Source organism: Sapajus apella, unplaced genomic scaffold (assembly GCF_009761245.1).
Source record: "Sapajus apella isolate SASKATOON/1434 unplaced genomic scaffold, GSC_monkey_1.0 scaffold125, whole genome shotgun sequence".
Classification (NCBI taxonomy): Eukaryota; Metazoa; Chordata; class Mammalia; order Primates; family Cebidae; genus Sapajus; species Sapajus apella.
Window position 1 is genome coordinate 2,752,615 of NW_022437065.1, and position 20,511 is coordinate 2,773,125.

General features: G+C 48.5%; 1 protein-coding gene across 11 annotated transcripts in view; it reads right to left on the bottom strand.

The window, feature by feature from the left end:
• Positions 1-1,689: 1,689 nt before the first annotated feature.
• Positions 1,690-20,511, bottom strand: part of BCOR (BCL6 corepressor) — a 127,120-nt gene continuing 108,298 nt past the window's right edge. For 7 of the 11 annotated variants that reach the window (XM_032261651.1, XM_032261654.1, XM_032261652.1 and 4 more), the window contains 9 exons: positions 14,099-14,362; positions 13,374-13,718; positions 12,489-12,817; positions 11,880-12,134; positions 6,985-7,151; positions 5,492-5,637; positions 4,402-4,479; positions 4,044-4,200; positions 1,690-2,850 (listed from right to left, as the gene is read on the bottom strand). In XM_032261651.1, coding sequence (XP_032117542.1) covers positions 2,559-2,850; positions 4,044-4,200; positions 4,402-4,479; positions 5,492-5,637; positions 6,985-7,151; positions 11,880-12,134; positions 12,489-12,817; positions 13,374-13,718; positions 14,099-14,362 — 2,033 coding nt within the window. In that variant the 3' untranslated portion in view covers positions 1,690-2,558. The remainder of the gene's footprint in view (positions 2,851-4,043; positions 4,201-4,401; positions 4,480-5,491; positions 5,638-6,984; positions 7,152-11,879; positions 12,135-12,488; positions 12,818-13,373; positions 13,719-14,098; positions 14,363-20,511) is intronic. The other 4 variants (XM_032261661.1, XM_032261659.1, XM_032261658.1 and 1 more) reach the window with 1 other exon arrangement.

Sequence of the window (20,511 nt, forward strand, 5' to 3'; positions counted from 1 at the left end):
TGTCTATTTCTGACATGATTGGATTATTTACTTATTTATTATTTTGAGATGGAGTCTTGCTCTGTCACCAGGCTGGGGTGCAGTGGCGCAATCTCAGCTCACTGCAATCTCCACCTCCTATGTTCAAGTCATTCTCCTGCCTCAGCCTCCCGAGTAGCTGGGATTACAGATGCACACTGCCACACCTAAGCTAATTTTTGTATTTTTAATAGAGACGGGGTTTCACCATGTTGGCCAGGATAATCTTGATCTCCTGACCTTGTGATCCACCCACCTCAGCCTCCCAAAGTGCTGGGATTACAGCCACGAGCCACAGCAGCTGGCCATGATTGGATTTTTTAAATAATAAGGTATACATTTCCTATTATCAGAAAAATTAGTAAATAAAACAGTAGGCTGCCTTTTGTCTTTAGGATACACTCCAAACTTCATTTGGTGGCTAGTCTTCCCCAAAAAAGGGCTCTCACATTCCTCACATGGAATTTCTTCATTCCCAACAATGCCTCACTTTTCCGGTTGGGCCAGTGTTTACTGGCCTAACAAATACAGCGTCCCCACAGCCTCTGCTCTCTACCTTGGTGGTCCTAGTGTTCTACGCAGGATCAGAAAGCACTGAGGGCATTCGACAGACAATTGACCTGACACAAGGACCTAGATGAATAATGTCTTTGGAAGGGCTGGGTAACAGGAATCAGGGACAACTCTGGATCCACAGGGTTCAGGAACAATCTGCTGAGGCAGTCATCCAAGAATTAGAAGGCTGCACTGCCACAACCACTACAGCTAGTGCTCGACTTACGACCATGATTGGTTCTGACAGACCAGTCGTAACACGATTTGGTCCTAAGTTGAGTAGGCTATATTCACGCGGAGATAGTAGTGCTGGCGGAAGCTGGTCCGCACTGTCGTACGCCCAGCTGGGCAACGTTTGCGCTGCCAGATGCGGAGCAGTCGTGGCTAGCGATTGTGGTCGTAAAGTCGAATGGTCGTAGGTTGCATAGGTCTAAGTTGATCAATACAGTGGAACGCTGGTCTAGTCATTCCAACTGGCTGGCATGTCTCTTCAAACTTTCTTATCTGCAGCCACTATAGTAGGAAGGTGCCCCTATGTCATGCTGCCTTCCAAACCGAATATGCACTCAGAAAGCTAGCTGCAAGGGAGTCAAGTAGTTTTCAGCTTTCTAGCCTCTGTAGTGGAGGACAGGCACAAAAGCAAGTGAGATGGAAATCATGGGCCAATTGATAGTGCCCAATGCAGATACTGCTGGGAAGTGAAGAACAGACAAAAGGCTGCCTCTACTGGCCTTGATTCTTAGGACAAGCAACAGAAGGGCTGCAGAAGTGACAAAAAAAAGCCTAGTTTCAGGAAAAAGCACTCCTAAAGAGTTGGCCATGATGTGGGACTGAAAAAGGTCAAGGCCAAGGGCAATGCAAAGGCCTGTATAAGCATCAAAGGAGACAGGAAAGAGAAGGTTCTGAGAGACAGGAAATACGTCCAAGAATTGGGCTTTCAGAATAGAATTCCAAATCATATTCTGAGTATAACTCCTGCAAAATCCTCCAGTCTGCTTTGGTTTCTAGAGACCATAAATTGCTCTAAAGTTATCTATAGGGAAAAGATCACCAGGACCATTTAAGAAGAATCAGGGACAACCATAACACTTTAGAAATACATAGGACACAAGGTACTTCAATTTTCTCCTTTCCTCAACAGTTTTATTGCCTTTTAAGAAAATTTTTGTAAAATATAAATACAAAGGCAGAGAATTTACTTACAAAGTTAAAACACAGATTTCAAACATAAACACACGATTCAGAAAATTTTAGTTTTATGTACATTTCCGAGCAACCTCAACATATTATGTTAGTTTTCAATATTTTACAGGGTACAGAAAAAAATAGCTCAAAGTCTTCTTTAAATAAGAGCATAAAATGTTTAAACATATAAACAATCCGGTTTGATGCGTGAAAACTAATTTCACAGCTTTTAAATTAGAATATAAAAGTTTCATACAATTAGTTGTTGTGTGTGGATATGGTTTGAATTTATATTACATACTACTGGATTACATCCAATAGCATTTACCTGGCCCGAGCAGGTACTCTGTAAACAAAACAAAGTTATATCACCAAGTGCCTTCCCCAAATTCGCTCCCTCAAACCAACCACACAGTTCTGACCACTCTACACAGTCATGGCCTCTGTCATCAGAGCTTTGTATGAAATTAAGTCAAAGTGTGGAGCTCTTTTTCCTCATTTTTTTTCTCTTTAAAAAAGAAAAGAAACAAATGTTCCAAGTAAAAACAAACATATCCCAAAGCATGTGAGCATTGAAAAGTAAAGAAACATTATAACAGCTTCATAAAAACTGACTTAAAAGTTTAAAAGTAAAAGAAAAACATGTTTCTAAGTCCTTCTGACTGGAGTAATTTCTCTTATATAAAGAAGAGATATTTTCATATGTAATAGTGTCCTTTCTTTACAGAAATAGTCGTATTATGACACATATGCACAAGGATTAACACTATAACACACTGTACACAGCGGGTCTGGCTCGCTCACCAGTAGTCCTCTGAGACCAGATCGCTTGGGTGGAGCCACTCTACGGAGGAGCCCAGAAGAGTCTGAATTTCATTTGTGAATTCCACCAGATCTAACAGCTCCTTACTTTCAGGGTTGAAGGCTTCCAGGTCTTTGGAGCAAGAGAACAAGAGACTTGCAGAAACCTGCCGATAAAACTCTGCCTCTGCAATGGTGACAATTTCCACGTTTGGAAAATTGCAGCGAAATATGCGGGACGACATTTTCAATTTCTTAAGGACGTCTGAAAGCAGTAGCCAGTTTCGTGGCCTACAAAACAAAGGAAAATGCTTTGAGTTTCCAGTAAAATGAAAAGTGCTCCCAACTATTAATATTAACTACCAACCCAACTGGACCAGCCTCTAGCTGTGTTCCTTTGACTCTGCTCCTGCCCCTCATTTCTCACCATACCTACTCTCTGATTGCCATTTCTTTCTAAGGTGAGGGAGAGTAACTACTTCTAGCAGTAGGAACTCTGAACTCAACTGTCCATCTAGGGAGGACCATCCGAATAAGCCTCATTTCTCCCTTTTCTGGTGGTAAAGTCCTGCTCATTCAGCTGTGACCACAACCCGGGTCACGCCTATCCAAGTGCCCTGTTATCAACAGTCACTGGGGGATTAAGTCTGTGTATCCCCACTTCTTCAATCTCTTCTCTCCTCAGACCCTCACTAACAGCATTACAAATACACAAGGCTGTCTCTCCTTTCCATTCAGGCATGTCCACTGCCATGCTTTCATTCTTTTGGGAGAAGGAAGGTGTTACATTCCTTGCATATATAACCCACCATACTTTATGAGTTGATCACTGTTTGTAATGGCATACATGTTTATAGCTTCAGACCTGAGGAGGATGTTACTCATTAAGCAGCTTTGTCAATACACAGCAGAGCAGTCTCTTGACAAGTACACCCAAAGTGATTGGTCACTGGCGTTTAGGGGCTCAACCATAGCGGGCAGAGGGGATTAACTAAATCTGATGACACACCAATGTCCTAAGTGTCATGTATAGTGACTATCCTCATCTTATACAAGGTGGTTTATCAGTGTAGTCCAGTACATCTCAAAGACCTGGGAAGGCTCCTACAGTGGCCTGCGGCAGGAAGTCCTAGGGAGGACACCTTCCCAAGGTGGTTAGGGATTGAAGTACCCAAGGTGCTGACCCTTCCATAAAGTTCCCAGTCACCCACTTCAACTTCCTTTGGGTTCTGGGGAGTGACTTAAGCCTTGGTGTTAGTGATAAAGGCAGTTTATACCATGCTGTGCCCCACCCCCCACCACACTGGGTATAAGGAAGCTGATACGTACCCCTTCTGGAAAAGATCTACTGCATTGTGTGAGGTTCATGGACAGTTAAGGAGTTCACTCGCCCACCCACCCTCATCTGCTTAAAGGGCATTTCTAACTCCTGTCACCTCAAGAGCAGCTCAGCTAGTTTTCAACCACATGATAGTCATGCTTACCCCTGAGCCACAGATACTTGGATGTTATAACACGGTAAGAGGGGGGTCTCCGAAAATTCAAATTCAAACACATCACTATAGGCATCGTCATCATCATCCTGGTCTTCTGGTCCTGGGGGGTTCGCTAAAACATCATAGCCACTTTCGTCATCTGGTTCTAATGGAGGGCAAATAAGAGAGGAAGTAATCAGTAAACTACAGCAAGATATCCAGTTGTCAACAACAAGGACTTTAAATAACAAGATTCTTTCCCAAGTGAGTCCTGCTTCCAGTGCCCGCTTTCCCTCACCCATACCAGACAGACATGGACTGGAACTTGTTCACCTCCCACTGAACTAGCACAAACAATGCAGCTTACCACAAACAGAGCTGCCGTAAAAGTCCCAAGAGCCACCAGAGTCATCATCGCTGCGACCCTGTAGGTCATTTAAGTAATCTGGAGAGAGAAAATAAAAAACAAGATAAAACCTACTGTTGAGAACAAAATGATGGAGAGCCATGTGGCATTTTTTCTATACATTCACAACAGGCTACAGGTTATTTCCTGTCTTCCTCTTTCTCAGCAAAATAAAGTAGGATTATACTTATGTATCTCTTCTTTTTTTTGTTTTTGAGACAGTCTCGCTCTGTTGCCCTGACTGGAGTGCAGTGGCACTATCTCGGCTCATTGCACCCTCTGCCTTCCGATTTCCAGACTCTCCTGCCTTAGCCTCCCAAGTAGCTGGGACTAGAGGCGTGTGCTATCACGCCCAGTGAATTTTTTTATTTTTCGTAGAGATGGGGTTTTACCACGTTGGCCACGCTGGTCTCAAACTCCTGACCTCGGGTGATCTGCTGCTTCAGCCTCCCAAAGTGTTGGGATTACAGGCGTGAGCCACCATGCCCAGCCTATTTATGTATCTCTTCTTTGATAGCCTGACTAAGCTGCTTCTTCCAACAAGTGAGTGTGATTTAAGGTAAACAAGGGCGGGTCATCGGTGAGTTAGTGGCATTCTTTGGCAGGAAGTGTCTGATAAGGAATTTAACTGCAGGTGCCTGACACTCAGGAAAACCTGTGCTTCTGCTTTAGGGATTTTGTAACGCCTAGGGCTTAAATAATGGGTTATCTGATGACCTAACACCATAAACCTGTCCAAATAATTTCATGTATGGAAGTTTGAGTCATTTTTCCCAGACTCAAGATGTAAACCTATGAGCCATACCTAAGTGAAGAATGCATTTGTGGAAAATGAGAATAACTTCAGGCAAACTTTTAAAACATGAGGGTGAATAGATGACTTAACTTCACTAGAATAAAGTCAAACCACACAAAAGTTCAAACACCCAGCTGCTGTCCAAAAAGCTTTACAGTTCCAGCCTTCATGATTTCTGCCTAGTCAAATTCCAGTCTATTGTATCGAGCTACCATCTAATTTTTGAATAAGACCATTTCTTGGACTTTGTCATACCTGTTAAGAACTTTTCCATAAGTTCACTGTGAGTCATTTTCATGATGGTTCTACCTGAGTAAGTAGCCAAGGTGGGGTCAGCACCATAAGAGAGAAGTAGTCGGACAATTTCCAAGTGATCGTTCTCAACAGCATCGTGCAGAGGCCTAGGAAGAGAGGTGCAACAGAATTATGCTCGTGCAAGCCACACTTGCTCATAAAGCACTTATCTCCTTTAATAGCAACAGGAAGCTAGGTGCATGTGTACCTTGTGTACTGAGCCTCCTAAGCACAGTATTTAATCCAAGGGGTGTGCATAGTCACTGCCACTGCACAGATAGGGAAACTGAGCTACAGTGATTGGCTCTAGGTCATGAAGAGACTATTTCGGGCCTAAATCTCAGAGTGGTCTTGAACTCCTAGACTCAAGTGATCCTCCTGCCTCGAACTCCCAAAGTGCCAGGATTACAGGGAAGAGAGCCACTGCCCAGCTGCAAACCCTATCTTAATCCGAGGCCTAAGAAGGAACTCAAGCCGAAAGTGCAAACATTTTCAACAAATTTAAGTAGTTATGGACCATGTGAAGGTAACTTACAGGGGATAAGAAATCCTATCTTCATGAAAGCCAATATAAGCAATTGTCACACTATTTAAAAAAAAAAAAAAAAAAAGGCACCTCTGTTTTTAAAAGAAACTAGATGCAAAGATTACTGGAGACTCTCCCGAAAGCTTGACCCCAGAACCTCACACAGATGGGTGATCAGCCTCTGGCCCAGAAGCCAAGGGAACGGTGGGGAGAGGAAACAGGGCCTGGTGGGGTGTGTTCTCAGGAGGGTACAGAGGCCTCCTACCTGTGTTCATGGAGCTGGGGGTTGGGGTTGGCAGGGAGAAGGTGGATCTCTGCCCAATCCGAGGGAATGCTATTTGCAAAGTGTGAAAGACCAAATACATTTCCATTTGGCCATTTCTGTCACTGTCAGGAAACCCCCAGTGCCCGGCCTCATGGCAGCATCCCCCTCACACAACCAGGAAGACGCTCGGGCTGACTTAGACCTGGGTCTCTGACCAATAAACCAGAGTCAAGGACAGGGTGAGAGCCACGGCTGGGCATGTGGGTGGCAATGGCAGGTCCTGGTGAACCAGTGGAGGGGCAGCTAGCCCTCGCGTACGCCTGGGACTTTTAGCTCAAATATATTTGCACCACTGTGCTCAAGCCTGGGAAACAGGGCAAGACTCAAAAAAAAGCAACACCCCCAATTATTCATGCAGGCCTCAACATTTTCAGAAGCTTTGGTTCATAGGAATATTACAGGACTGACCAAAATTGGGAGCTTTACATCTACATTTGCCAAAGGTCTGCTGGATTCAATTCTGCAGGACCCAGTGGTCAGTATGTTTACAGTTACCCTCTGTCTTTTCTCCTGGAATTTCCCGCATACCCTGAGAACTGCCACTGCACAGATAGGGAAGCTTGGTGTCAGCAGAGCCAGGCTGAGACAAGACTCATCACTGACCTGGTTCCATCCTGGGCGCTACAGTTGACATCAGCGCCATATTCAAGGAGGTGTCGCACAATGTTGAGCCAGCCCCTGGCACAAGCTTCATGCAGGGCGCAGTAACCTGCATTATCCCGATGATTCACGTCACAAATCTTGTTCTCCAAGCAGTACAGGACCACTTCCTGCGGGGAGGGGAGGGAGGAACGCCATCAGATACTGCACAATAACCTTGTAAGGTGGACCTCTCTGTAGCTTTCAAAGATACACCTTCAGGCCTGAGAACCCACTACCTCCTGGGCAGGCGGTGGATGTCTTGGTGAGGGGCAAACACATATGCAAAGCATCCGATGACAGGGACAGCACCATTTAGGGGTCTGCTGCCCAGCTGCCCGGCCCTGGGCGAGGTATGCTTCAAATTCTCCAAAGCCTCCTTTCCTACTTTGGAGGAAAGCAACAGCACCTACAAGGGGCTGCTGAGAAGCTGTAGTTAGAGACCCACACAAGCCCTTAGCCCAGTGCCTGGCACAGTGAATACAGAGGGATTTGGCTGCTAATATTTCAAACGACACATGAATAAGTACAAGGACATCCTCACTTGATCGGTTCATCCAACAGGTAGTAGTGGATGACGACACAAGTTTAGATGAAAGCAAGGACATATGTGCAAGAGTTGATGTGTAATAATAGAAAAAAAAAAAAAAGCAAGGACAATCAAGGCATAACGAATGATTAAACGAGCTGGAGAACATTTCTCAACCTCACAGAGAGGAGGCTGCCCAGGAGTTTAGGCTGGTCCTCACACCCCTTGGAAAGACCAGGAATCGGAGGCTGGGCGGCAGTGCCTCTGTTGGTACCACATGCATCATCAACAAATGACATCAATACTTCTAATAACCCCGCCCTCTTTTTGCTTCACTCTCCACCCCACTTGTGGCTGAATCAATATAATTTCATATTTACTTAAGTTAATGACAGGAATCTAATACATCACATACCACAACCTACGCATTTCAGGAACTAAGTAAGATGAACCTACCCTTCCCACTTTGCAGAACGTGTTCCGCATCAACAGTTTGCATGAGAATCACTGTTATTAATCTCACTTCTATGGTGTGTTAAAATATTAAAATGAACCGCTCCCAGTAAGCAGAGCGGTAATTTACTCCATGTTTTATTACCTTGATTAAGAAAGTTTTCAAACACATGGAACACTATCTGCTACCAGACAACAGGTTACACTGTTTTCCTAGCAGTCAAGGCCAGCAGAGAGCTGTCAGGTTCTGAAGACTGGGGGGAAAGCCAGAACATGTGGGGTGGCCCAACAGACGGTCCACTTGGCAAGGGGGAGCTTGATGGGCCACAGCAGGCTCTCCTGTTGCAACTTTTAAATAACTCATCTGTAACCTAAAATAGGCAACATTTGAGCCATTCATAAATGTGAGGTGAGTTCTGAAAATTATTTTATGCCCTTTCTAGGACACGTCAGTCAAAGGTGACCACTCACTTGGGCGTTACCTAGAATGTTCTAGATGCTCCCACTGTGAACCTAAGGCTGCATGCTGGTAACCCTGGCCACTCATTCCCTGTTGCTTCAGGCCACTGCAGCAGCTCCATGCCCACAGAAGTGTCTCTTGCTTCAGGCCCTTACCTGCCAGAAAGCCTACAATCCTCTGAGCTCCCAGGCTACCTGCCCCGAGCATTGGTATCCAGGATACCACATGAAGCTGCTGCTCTTTTAGCAGGCCCCCACTAGCCAGACTCGAGTAGACGGCTGTAAGCTAATGAGTTGTGTGCCCAGCCAGGGAGAGGCCCTGTCACGTGACTCAGGGATCAGCTCTGAGCGCCACTGACTGCTGTGCACAAATCAATTTACCCGGATCCTGGCGGCCAGCCTGGTGTCCTATCAACCCAGGGTTTATTTGCTCTGACAATTACGGCCGGCCTTCACCTGGAAACCTTAATCACTACTAGGGCTGATTTGAGGGAACCAAGGAATGAAAGATATCGAGGCTGAAGGGTAAGTCAGCTCTGTTATCCTGTAGGATGGCAGGCAAGGCAACAGTGATGCAACAACCAGGTCAGATGTTTTGCTGTTGACCACCATAACACTTCTGATGCTCCCAAATATGTATGTCATATCCCACAGTGACCTGTGAGATCTCAGGAAGGAAAAGTGGTATGATTCTCATTCAACACTCAAGGAAATTGAGACTCAAGGCTAAGCCCCAAATTCAATTAACACGAAGCATTAGACCTGTAACTCAGGTCTTTTGGCAACGGGTCTGCTGGGAAGTTTCCAAAGGCCCAATCAAGGGCCCTGGCTAAAGGGCTATGATCCAGCCATGACCAACATCACTTGCACCTTTTCTGTTGGGGTCAAGCAGGCTAATGACACTCTCCTAGCTGGGAGGGTGATGGCATTTTAAATAGGTAGCAACTTTCGTCACACCAACAGAGAGAATGAAGAAGCTGGACACGTCTGTCTACCCAAGACGTTACTTAGTTTATTCTCCACGCTGGAAATGGGAGTGTTTGAAGGGCAGCCCGCCCATTCCCAAACAAAATCAAACTGTTTTTGTTGGACAATTCTCTGTTAAGCAGCTATAAGCTGAATGCCATTAACCGCAAAATGTAACCATAAAGGCCATAAACCCGACATTGTTAATTAATTAAATGCCTCATTAACTTTTTTTAAAACATGATTTATTCGATTCATAGAAAATTTAACCATCACCACTAAATGCACAAGCATGCGGTTCCACATTGGCATTTTAGCATAAGAACTGACAGGGAAAGGTTCAAGTGTAACTGGCCTTTCAGGTGGTCTATTACAGATCTGAAGAGCAGAGGGTGTTTCTAAACCTCAAGAACCAGATTAACAGAAAACAAAGCTTGAGCAGCCTTTATATTGCATGTGGTATCTTTTTAGCTAAGCAGAAGACAATGATAAAGAGGGGTTTTGGGAAACCCTTCCCAAAGCTGTGCATTCATACCGCACCTTAACCCGTTAAGCAAATTGTTCTTTTATTTTAGAGTTTACACTGCCACATCTAAATGGACTATCCTCCTGACATTTTAATTTCTGACTAAAGAAGTCTCAGAATGTTGGATTCAAAGTTGAAAGCTTTCATCTAGTAATTAAAACATTCAGCATCAAAACTGATGACCTGGGAAAGTTCTATAGTGAAATTTACATTTGAAGGGGAAAAGTCCTTCCATAAACATTCTCAAGGCTTCTTTCCCCAAAGGCCTGGCAGCCTGAAAAAGTATGGATCAGTGTTCTTTAGTACAGGCCTCAGACCCATCTGCTTATAGGAAAACCAACAAAATGGAAACTGTTCCTTAGAGCACCCACAAGGCCTCTTGAAGTCAGAAAGGTGAGACTGGGATAAAGGAAGCCAAGATCAAAGACCAGGCCAGGAGCCCCACCCCGCCATGGCCAGCGTGTTTGCTGCCCTGGAGCTGTCCCTTACCTCTGTGTTTGCTGGAAGCACAAGTCCATTTCCTCAACCACACCTAGGAGTGAGTGGCCCTGCCTGGCACACTGCATCTACCCTGTCCTCATAGGCTCAGCTTATGCAAAACCAACTGGCTGCCGCTTGGGTTTAATCTTTGAGTAACTGAGCTAATTTCCAAATCCTTCTAGAGAGTTCCCTCAAAGATAATCCAGAGCTATCAACCTCACAATCATGCCCCAGGGTGGGCTCTGGGTCCAGGGGAGACTGGCAGCCGGGTCATCCCATCAGAAAAGGCTCAAGGCACAGCAGACTGCGGCAGGGTTAATGTATGCGAGCCTGGGGTCTGGCTGAATTCGGGGGCCCATAGCTGAGTGTGGGCTAGTGCGGATCCTGTCGCCCGGGTGCTTCTCCACACTTCACATTCAGCCTGCTGAGCTGCATTTTATTTTCACCACGACTCCCAGAGAGCTGATGCCAGCACAAAAAATGCCTTTGCCCTGTGGGCTATTACATCACAATCCCAACTGACAAGTGTGTGGTGGGGAGATGCACAGGGGCAGAGGGAGGTTTCGAACTGTGAAAAGTGCAATTCCAATGGGAGCTCGTCCTGGAGAGGAGCTGGGTTTGCGGGGATGGGGAAAGACTGGGCTTTGGAGCCAGGCTGCTGGATTATTATCTGTTTAAGTCATTTAACGCCTCTGGGACTCAGTTTCCTCATCTGAAAGCATGAATAATATGAGTTACAATCGCACAAAGATGATGAAAGGGTGAAATTAGTTACTTTGGATCTTAGGGGCTCATCAATGTAAGCTATCATTGTCATGGCCCGTGCTGGGAGGAGGATGGGCAGGGGGGCTAGGGAGAAGCAGTGAGTTGAAGGAAAAGCCATGAGTCTCAGTTCCTCCTCCAAAGCCCTTAGCCCTGGGGCTACTTACTGTACCCTCTCTCAGAAAGAGACCTTAGGTCCACCCCACCTCCCACCTCTGTGACATGCACAGCTTCTTCCTGCCCACTACCCCCACACGGCTACCCCTCCACCAGAAACAGTACAGGCAGCCCCAGATAGAGCTAATAACTTCTCTCCCCCTTGCTAATCAGAATCCAAAGGGCTCATTAAAATTCCCCCAGTCGCCAAGCCCTGGGTTGTGTCAGATTTTATATCAGAGATAAGTGAGCGAGACTGGAGGGTGCCGAAGCAGCCTACCTGCCTGAACATGAACTGAACATCAGAGAGGCCTTTCTTTCCACATCGCAATTGAACAAGCCACCAAAGAGACAGCAGAGAGATTGGGGCTAACACAAACATCCTGCTGGAGCACTGGCCCAGCCCCTTGATGTGGAGAGGGCTGCGCTCTGCTCTGCTCTGTTCTCCAAGTCCCTCCCTTCACCAGCGGCAGCCCTTGGGCTCCGCCCCCCAGCCAGCAACCCTGGGGAGCACCCACAGGGACCCACCTCATAGCCAAGCCTGGCTGCCCGCTGCAGAAGGGTCTCGCCTGCGTTCTTATTGACAATAAGTCTCCGTGCTTCTGGTGGCATTGGGCGAGACTGGGTGGTCTCCTGAGGGGAACTTGAGCATGGCAGCTGCGTGGACTGGGAGGCCGGTAGCAGTTGCTGCAAGCGGTCGAAGGGCTTTGGCTCCTGCTTGGCTGGTGACAGATCGTAGTCTGAACTGGGCTCCGGCCGCTTTCTGAATCTCCGGACAGTCACCTATCATAAAACCAGGCAGCGCACACAGTTAAGCCTGTGTCCTTCTAACAGTGGCTGCTTCCCCTCCTCTTCCCCACATGACAAACCTGCGTGGAGAGACACCTTCTTTCCTTGTCTTTTTTTGGGGGTAGGGGGTACTTGTCAAAGGAGGGTTTGGGGTAAGGAGTTTCATTCTTACTAGTTTGAAACTTCGAGGCTGCCCAGAAGACATGCTCCTCTAGGACAGGGGAGTGAAGTATGGTGTGGGGGAGGAGTCCCGGAAAAGGAAAGCTTTGCCCCACAAGCTGGGAAGTTGGCAGGCAGGCAGGGATGTGCTCCCACAGGCCCTAGGGGGAAGCGGGGGTCAAGAGGTACCTTGCCATCGGCATTCTCCACGTAGTATTCCCCTGTCAGTGACAATCCCCGCCTGGGCTCCTGAGGGATCAAGTGTTTGGTTTTGCACAGTCTCTTCCCGGATGGCTTCTCACTGTTGTCGGTGTATTTCTGCAGCAGGGAGGCAGCCTGGCAATCCTCTTCTTCATCTGCACACAGCACATCTGTCTTCTGGTTTTCTTTAATTTTCTGCTGTTTGGCAGGCGGCCTGGAGGCTGGTGCGCAGCTTGGCTGAGCCTGCTTTTTGCCGCCTGCACTGGTGGTGGATGAAAGACTCTTCATGGGCGGAGAGCCGGAGAACATAGGCAAGCCTAAATACGGAGGGGGTGACGGGGTGGCGGGGGGGGGGGAGACAGGAGAAGAAGCAGGCGTTACACAGTTGTAGCCAGTGCAGGAAGAAAAGCCCATTGTTAACACTGATCACTGGAGCGGCTTCGGTTTTTAAAGATCTACCAATTATGTTTTCAAAGCATTAATATTTTAATTATACCACATTCAAACGGCACCTAGGTTAACCCACAAAACACCAAGTGGCAATTTGCTTCAAAGGGCCCAGCAGAGAGGACAGAAGCTGGCTCTTCCTGCTCTCCTGACCCCTCCCACCCACTGGGTCTGGGTGCTCAGGACCCAGAGACTGGAGACAGCCTGAGGCTGGAATGAGGGTGCTGGCAACGCCCTGGGCCACCCCAACTGACTTCCTGTCCAGCCACAGGCAAGGACATCAAGAGAGAACTCCCTGCCTGCCACATCCTCCTTCAAGTCCACTTCTATGGCCTTCTAAGGTCTCCTCAAAAGCCCTTTCCTACAGAGAGTAGATGACCCACCCTTCAGGAGAGGGGTGGCACTCAAGGGGTAGACCCCGCATACCTTGCTCATTGTCACTGGGTTTGAGAGACTCTTCTGACCAGCTTCTGTTGCTTTTGGTCTCTGCCCTTTTTCTGCCAGGTTTCTCTTCGGTGATGTTAGTCCCCTGAGGAATGGCCTCAGGCTGAGTGGCCTGGGTCACTTCCTTCCTGCTTTGCCGGCCAGGTTTGCCTTCGGCTGCCGACACCTGCTGCTCCCACCGTTCTCTAAGGTGCAGCAAGTGGCGTTGTTTTTTAGGATGGAGCCCTGTTAATTCAATGCACACCTTCAGGTTGGTCAGCTCACTATAATGTGGGTCTTCTAAGTGGTTAGAGGAACTGTTTGTCATTTCCCTCTCAGGCCAGTCATCTAATGGAGAAATAACTACAAATTAATCAAAAAGCCCCCTCGGGGGGAACAAACTGTCTTACGCATCACTAATAGGGAGGGGGAGGGGGGGTGTGGCCACTGGTCTCTGCTTTTGGGAGGGGCCTGATAGTCTTTGGCCATCTGGGTTCTGGCTTTGGGAGAGGGGAGGTGCAGGTGGCTCCCCCCGGGGGCTCCAGGGTGGGAATCTCATGAGGCAGTGTGGGAATGGAGACGGTCTGCTCCACCGCTGCGCCCCACGGCTTCCCCTCACCGACTGTCTACGGGGGCAGCGCGTCGCACATCCACACCTCCTGTCCATCCACTGCAGCCGCATGCACAGGCCCACCCCCCAGCAGGCAGGCAAAGCGGACAGGGCTCACCTTTAGAGACTCGTCGGCGTTTGGCTTTCAGTAGAGGGTCCTCCGGCACTTCCTCCGCGGTGGTCTCAGTGTGGCTGCTGTCACCTGAGACTTTGCGTTTCCTGTCCACCCGGAGGGTGGGGCTGGGCGGCATGTCCGAGGCCACTTGGGCTGCGGGCGGCTCGCTCACAGGCTGCCTCTCCACAAAGTACTTCTCCACAGGAAGGTCTTTGTCCTCGGGGGCTTCAAAGGGATCGTGGTGCTTGTTTCCAGCACTATACTCGCCTGGGGGAGGGAGACAAGAGGACATGAATGAAGCCCGAAGGTCATCTGCTACTGACAGCTGCTTCTGTGGACACTGGGGTCCTCACATGGTAGGACAAAACCCTCAGAAACAGAACTTTTCAGAGGAAGGGTACATTGAAGACGAGCAATGGGTAGAGCAGAGTGCGGTGCGCGCCACGCTCCTTCCCCTTCTCCTTCTTATGGCTGGGGCCAAAGGGAACCAAGAAAGATGGGGTCTACGTTTTTTAAAGCACTATAGTCCTTTTTTTCAGCAGAAGATGTAACCATGCCAGGGCTGACCTGAAAATCTTTATGGAAACAGTTGCTGAGGTCATTATTTTGAAATAAATGGCAGGCTGATGGGATAAAGCGACCAAATACCCCCAAAATGTCATCTAGTGAAGGGATAACACCAATATTCACCTAGGCCAAGTGGGGAAATGATGAAGAGGAACAGGAGACAAGAGAGCTGAAAGAAAGCCCAGGTCCTTGGTGGGCAGAAGTGACCCTCCCTCCTGGAAGGCTCTGGGCCTGCAGTCCAGGTCAGAAGGAGGCATGGAACCCAGGCAGACCCAGGCTGCTGGGAAGAGAGGCCTGGCAAAGCCAAAGGCACGGTTTCCTAACACATATACAAGTTCAGAGAAAACTTCACAGAACTCGATCTGCTGGATGCACAGATGTTAAACCAATGGGTTGGGTTGTTCCCATTTCCTGTCCAACACAGGGGGACCCCCCCATGGGGATGCTGGTCACCCAGCTGACATTCCTCTTCACACCCTCTGTCACATGCAGGCATCTACAGACATCCCCTTATTGTTGGTGTGTCTTCCCCATGCCAGGCCAGCGCTTGCAAAACCGCTGGTCCGAGGACCCCTGTCCTCAGCCTATCACAGGCTGTGGGGCTTTTTCTCTGTCATCTCAGCACAACATCACTTCCTCCTTTTGCTCTAGCCCAAGAAATAGCAATTTTTCTAATACACAATGAATATAAATGATAACTACTTAATGACCACAGCGAGGTTAAGGTGTTCGCCCTTGGCCGGCTGAAATGATCCTGCTCATCATCAGGGTTATGAGTCTGGTGTCTTGGTAACTCTGAGCAGAGGCACGCAAGTCAGTTTCTAGATGAAATAAGCACACACCTCATCCGCTGATCTCATTCTTCCTCTCCCCAACCCACTTCAAATACTACTCCCACTCCTGACCACCCCCCTCACCCACTTCTCTTGGGGGCATTCCCAGTGGTTCATGGCAGTCAGCTGTGGGGTTAAGCTTTACCGGGGCATTGGCTAGCTTGTACTGTCAATGGTGCAAGGACCCATTCACCTCCTCTTCAACGGCGCTTTAAGGGGGAACAGATGGGGCTGCATCTACTCTTGGAAAGGAATGGTAGAATCTCCCCAACCGTTCCTCCTCATCCTCACTCACAATGGTGCACTGTACGGATAGGGATGGCTGGGCCTGGGACTTGGCACCCAAACCCCCACCATGGAATACAGCCCCAGGTCTCTATAGGTACACCGGCACTGGGTGGGCACCCAAAAACATGGCCAAGGTGGTGTTCTGTCACGGCAGCAGCAGGAGAAAACACACAAGCTGCCCAAGCCTTCCACTAAGCAGGCATGGTGACCACCATGCTCAGCTTGGCCTGGGGATGCAAAAAGGGTGGGCTGCGCTGTGACCCTCTTAACCCCTCTGGCAGTAACAGCACCACTTTACAGTTTGGCCCCCTTCACTTGTAAAGTGGGACTTTTACTGCAAGCCACCTCCCCTGGTGGGCTTCAAAAACTCGGCACAGCAGGAGAAAGGCTGGAGAAATTACTTACAAAAGGACACTAAGGTGCAAAGTAAAAATGTAGACTGTGGAGAGATGGTTCGAGCCAAGTGGTTTGAAAGCAGAGGTGACTGGGTTATGTCACTATACCCTCCTGGGTCATAATGAGGCAGCAGCTTATCAAGTATGGGGCCCCACCCAGAATGAACTGCCCTGTCCTGACACCCTTCCCAGACACACCCCCCATTAAAACCGCATCAGATTAAGAATCTCTCGGCTGGGCACGGTGGCTCAAACCTGTAATCCCAGCACTTTGGGAGGCTAAGGTGAGCGGATCACGAGGTCAGGAGTTTGAGATCAGCCTGACCAGCATGGTAAAACCCCATCTCTACTAAAAATACAAAACTTAGCTGGGCATGGTGGCACATGCCTGTAGTCCAAGCTACTCAGGAGGCTGAGGCAGTAGAATCGCTTGGACCTGGCAGGCGGAGGCTGCAGTGAGCCACGATCATGCCACTTCACTCCAGCCTGGGTGAGAGTGAGACCCCCATCTCAAAAAAAAAAAAAAAGGAATCTCTCAACCCTAGTATTTTGGATTTGACTTCCACAGCTTCCATTTGAACTCCAGGTCTCACACAGCCACCTGTATTTGTAGTAATCTCAACCAAGTCTAAGGCATCTTTCTCAGGGAGAAAGTTTTCCATTGAAGTTTTGCCTTTCACTGCTAACTTCCTAACAGTGAAATGAATTTACATCTCACGTACCTGGCCTTATGCCTAAACTGCCAGTATCTTTTGTCCATAGAAAGCCACCTAGAAGACATGTGATCACTTATTTTACAGGCTGGCATCAACAGGCAGTGACTGACTGGGGACTTAGTCTCTCTGCTAGGGAGCACCCCCATTAGACATGGGGAGGTCTTGCCATCTGTCTCCTCTGGGGCTTCCCATCTGGGAAAAGCTGCCCAGTGGGGGTGGGGAGGGCTGCCCTGAACATACCACCTTCTGCTTCCCGTTCATGGGGAGGCCAGCGGACTAGGACAAGGGGTGTGAAACACACACGCCTCCTCTAAGTCCCCACCATTCCCCATTCAGACGGAAAGGGACCCCTTCTGCCCCCTCAATAGTCGAACTATTATCAGGAACGCTCCATTGCTACATCTGGGGTTCACTGAAATCATGCCTGCTCACACACAGTGTAGATGCTTTCTTGCCCATTCTCAAGAGGATCTTTTCGCAAACGAGGCCCATCCTGCTTCATCCAACCCCTGAGCCTCTCAAGGCAAACATCTGAATTACCCTCAGTGAAGGTTCCCCCCGCAACCTTATGCTATGGTTTCCCTCCATGGGTCAGTAATAATTCCGAAGAACACCCACACTGACTGCCTTGGCAACCAGCTATGGCAGAGAGGCTCCATGTCATTTCCTGTACACTTCACTTGGACCTCCCTCAAATGGGGCTGTTCTTACCAGTACCCACAGAAATTACCCTTGAGGGCAAAGGAGACAGGTGGAAAGACAGATAGAGAGAGATAGATAGGGGTCTCCTAACCATTAGGCTTCTCCTCCATAGCAGCTACTTCTGACCCTTCTATAAGTGGAATGCCATGTGTTGGTCATAAGATCCAGGCTGATGTGAATATGAACACGGTTGAGCCCTACACCATCTACCACTTGCTCCCTACATCGTGGTCTTATAACGCACACCACATACATCCCATAATTTACGATGGTTATGCCATCACAACACCTCACAGAAGCATTGCCATGGCAACATTTACAAGTCACCATGGCAACAAAGCAACTTCACCAGTTATAACCATTGCCCAGCAAGCCCTAAACAAGATGGGAGAGGACTGAAATTTTTGAGGACTGCCCATGACATCCACTGCCTCTGCAGGCAACATCACCTCCAGCAGAGGCTAACCATGTTATAACTTCTACCCTCTCCAGCAGAGGCAGTGGTAGCCATCTGTCTGTCCAAACTCAGAGTAGTTTACAAAGCACGTAGTCCTAGAAGAGAAGTTTTCTGAGCCAAGAAGCCCCATGAAACCCTTTCACTTTCACTCACGCTTTCTCCAGCTCCTGCTCAGGCAATGCCACTGAGTGAGTCCTAGGTCCACATAAGCCAAGTGGCTGCCAAGGGAGACAGACATTCACATTCAAGAAAGAAGGGCAAATATGAACATCTAATATGTATCAACAGAAGTAAATCAATCGACAGAATCAAACTAAAAACAAAACAAACAAGAAGGAAGAGCTCAATGCTTCTGTGTTCCCTATCCTGTTTTCAAAATGCCACTGATCATTCCTATTAATAAACTTTCAAGCTTGGGAATGCTCCTACGTCATTTGTTCAATTTCTAAATGAAAAACTCAGCCACCCATACTATCACCAAGAGTCAATGAAAATCCTAAGCATGGTGTTTTCCAGTTAACTCCATTTTCTTAAACAAGCCCTCCCAACAAGATGCACCTATACGCAGGCGGCTGAAGTGACACAAGCAGCACCTGCCATCTCAGAAGCTACTGGTGCTGCAGGAGTGGAGGGGAGAGGCTTTGGGGAGGCATCTTCTACCCTCTTTGTGACCCCTGCCTGCCCCAAATTCCCACCCCAGTTTCCATATGCTCACAGCTTGGCTCTGGGACACAGTGACATCCATGAGCAACATGATGGCCGAGACAGCCCATTGAATTTGCAGCCGAATGGATCCAGCGCCTGTTGTCCCCTGGATGGGATGGCAGTGGCAGCAGCAAGGACAATGGTTTCTCTAGGGTCCTCCTCTTGATCAACCACAGACCAGTGGTGCCCCAGCTCTTCTGTGGCACTCACCTTTCCCCAACCCTTCTTCCGCTCTCCCTGCCATAGCTCATTACCTGAGGAGCACTACGTAGTGACTTACGGCTCGCGGGGCCCTGTCCTGGGTGCTCCAAGAACAGAGCCTGTTGGTATGAAGCTTGGAGGGACTTGCAGAAGGGGAAAGGGAGGCCTTTCTGAATCATCTGGGGCTTGGGCTCTGCTCCCACTGGCCACACTGAGTTACTGAGATGCGACTGGAGAGTCTGGTCATGTTACTCAAAAAACAGAGCAACGGCAAGAAGACTGGAAGCTTGGCTAAGTTCCTGTCCCTTCCTCCAGGCCCCCAGCCATATACTCAGAACAAAGAGGGATTCTCATGCATGGCACTCTCCCTCTTAGAAGGGCCTTCCCCCCTCAACTCGGCCTTGCCCACTTCTCCCAGGTCCCTCTGACAACCTTCCCAAGAGCTGGTGTTTCGAGGCAACTCAGAAGGGAGGCAGCGAGTTGGCAGCTATCGTCAGGGAGGAGGAAGGCTTCTTTGCCACTTCACCCAAGAGTGGCCTGGACCTCCCGCTGCTGTATAGCCACGTTTTGATGAAGAGTGAGCAACTTCAGGTGCATTGAGTCCCTGCTACTTGGGTAAGGCCACTACTTACTAGCAACAGAAACTGTCTTCTTCAGCAATGACTTACAACAAATCAGTCCTGGTTTAGCTTACCCAGGAGCCTGGCGTGTGGCCTTAGTCTGCCCGCAGGGATGAGCTGCGAGTGGAAGGAGGGGTGTGTGCTCCAGGTAGCAAGAAGCACACTCTCCCTGATCTCAAATTCTTCCCAAACTCTGCCAGGCACCGGTGAGCTGTGTTGCGAACGTCAAACCTCCGACAGCCCACAGTGGTGAGCTCTCAAACACACCCAACATCTCCAAGTGTCCACCCTAATTCCCCTTCGCCCAATGAGGTTTCTCATGTCACAAGCAGACCTAAAGCTTCAAGCTTGTACATTTAAGAAATAAACAGAAAAGCCTTCTCCACTTGCTGCCAACACGTCTTGGCACTCTGGAAGACTCATGGGCAAATCCCAAAGCCAAGCCTGTTGGTAGGATGGGGGGCCTGCTGTAAGGACCCAAGAGAGTGTCCTGAGGAAGATGCCAGCTTTCTCATCACACCATTTCCCCTCCAAAATGTAAGATGCCCTCTGTCCAGTGGGAAAAGCCCCCTCAGGCATTCCAGGCTGTCTCGGATTCTGAGGCCAATTCTCCCCACCCCCCATGGTAAATCATCACACTGGTCTTTACGGTGCCTTCACCACATTCATCCTACTTCCACAACATCTACGCCTTTGGAGGGAGAATGTAAGGACTCTCCATTCCACATCAGACTCACCACGGGGGTGGGACAGGAGACGGCTGGGAAGTGTCATCCCACTGCCACAAAATACAACTTGTCCCTACACCAAATTTCCTACTGCCATACTTCTGCTACATTGTATTATATTAGAGTGTTATCAACTCTAGCACCAGTGCTTCTTTGGAAAAAAAGATGTGTCCCGGGAAACGATCTTTCACAGACGCCTCGTTC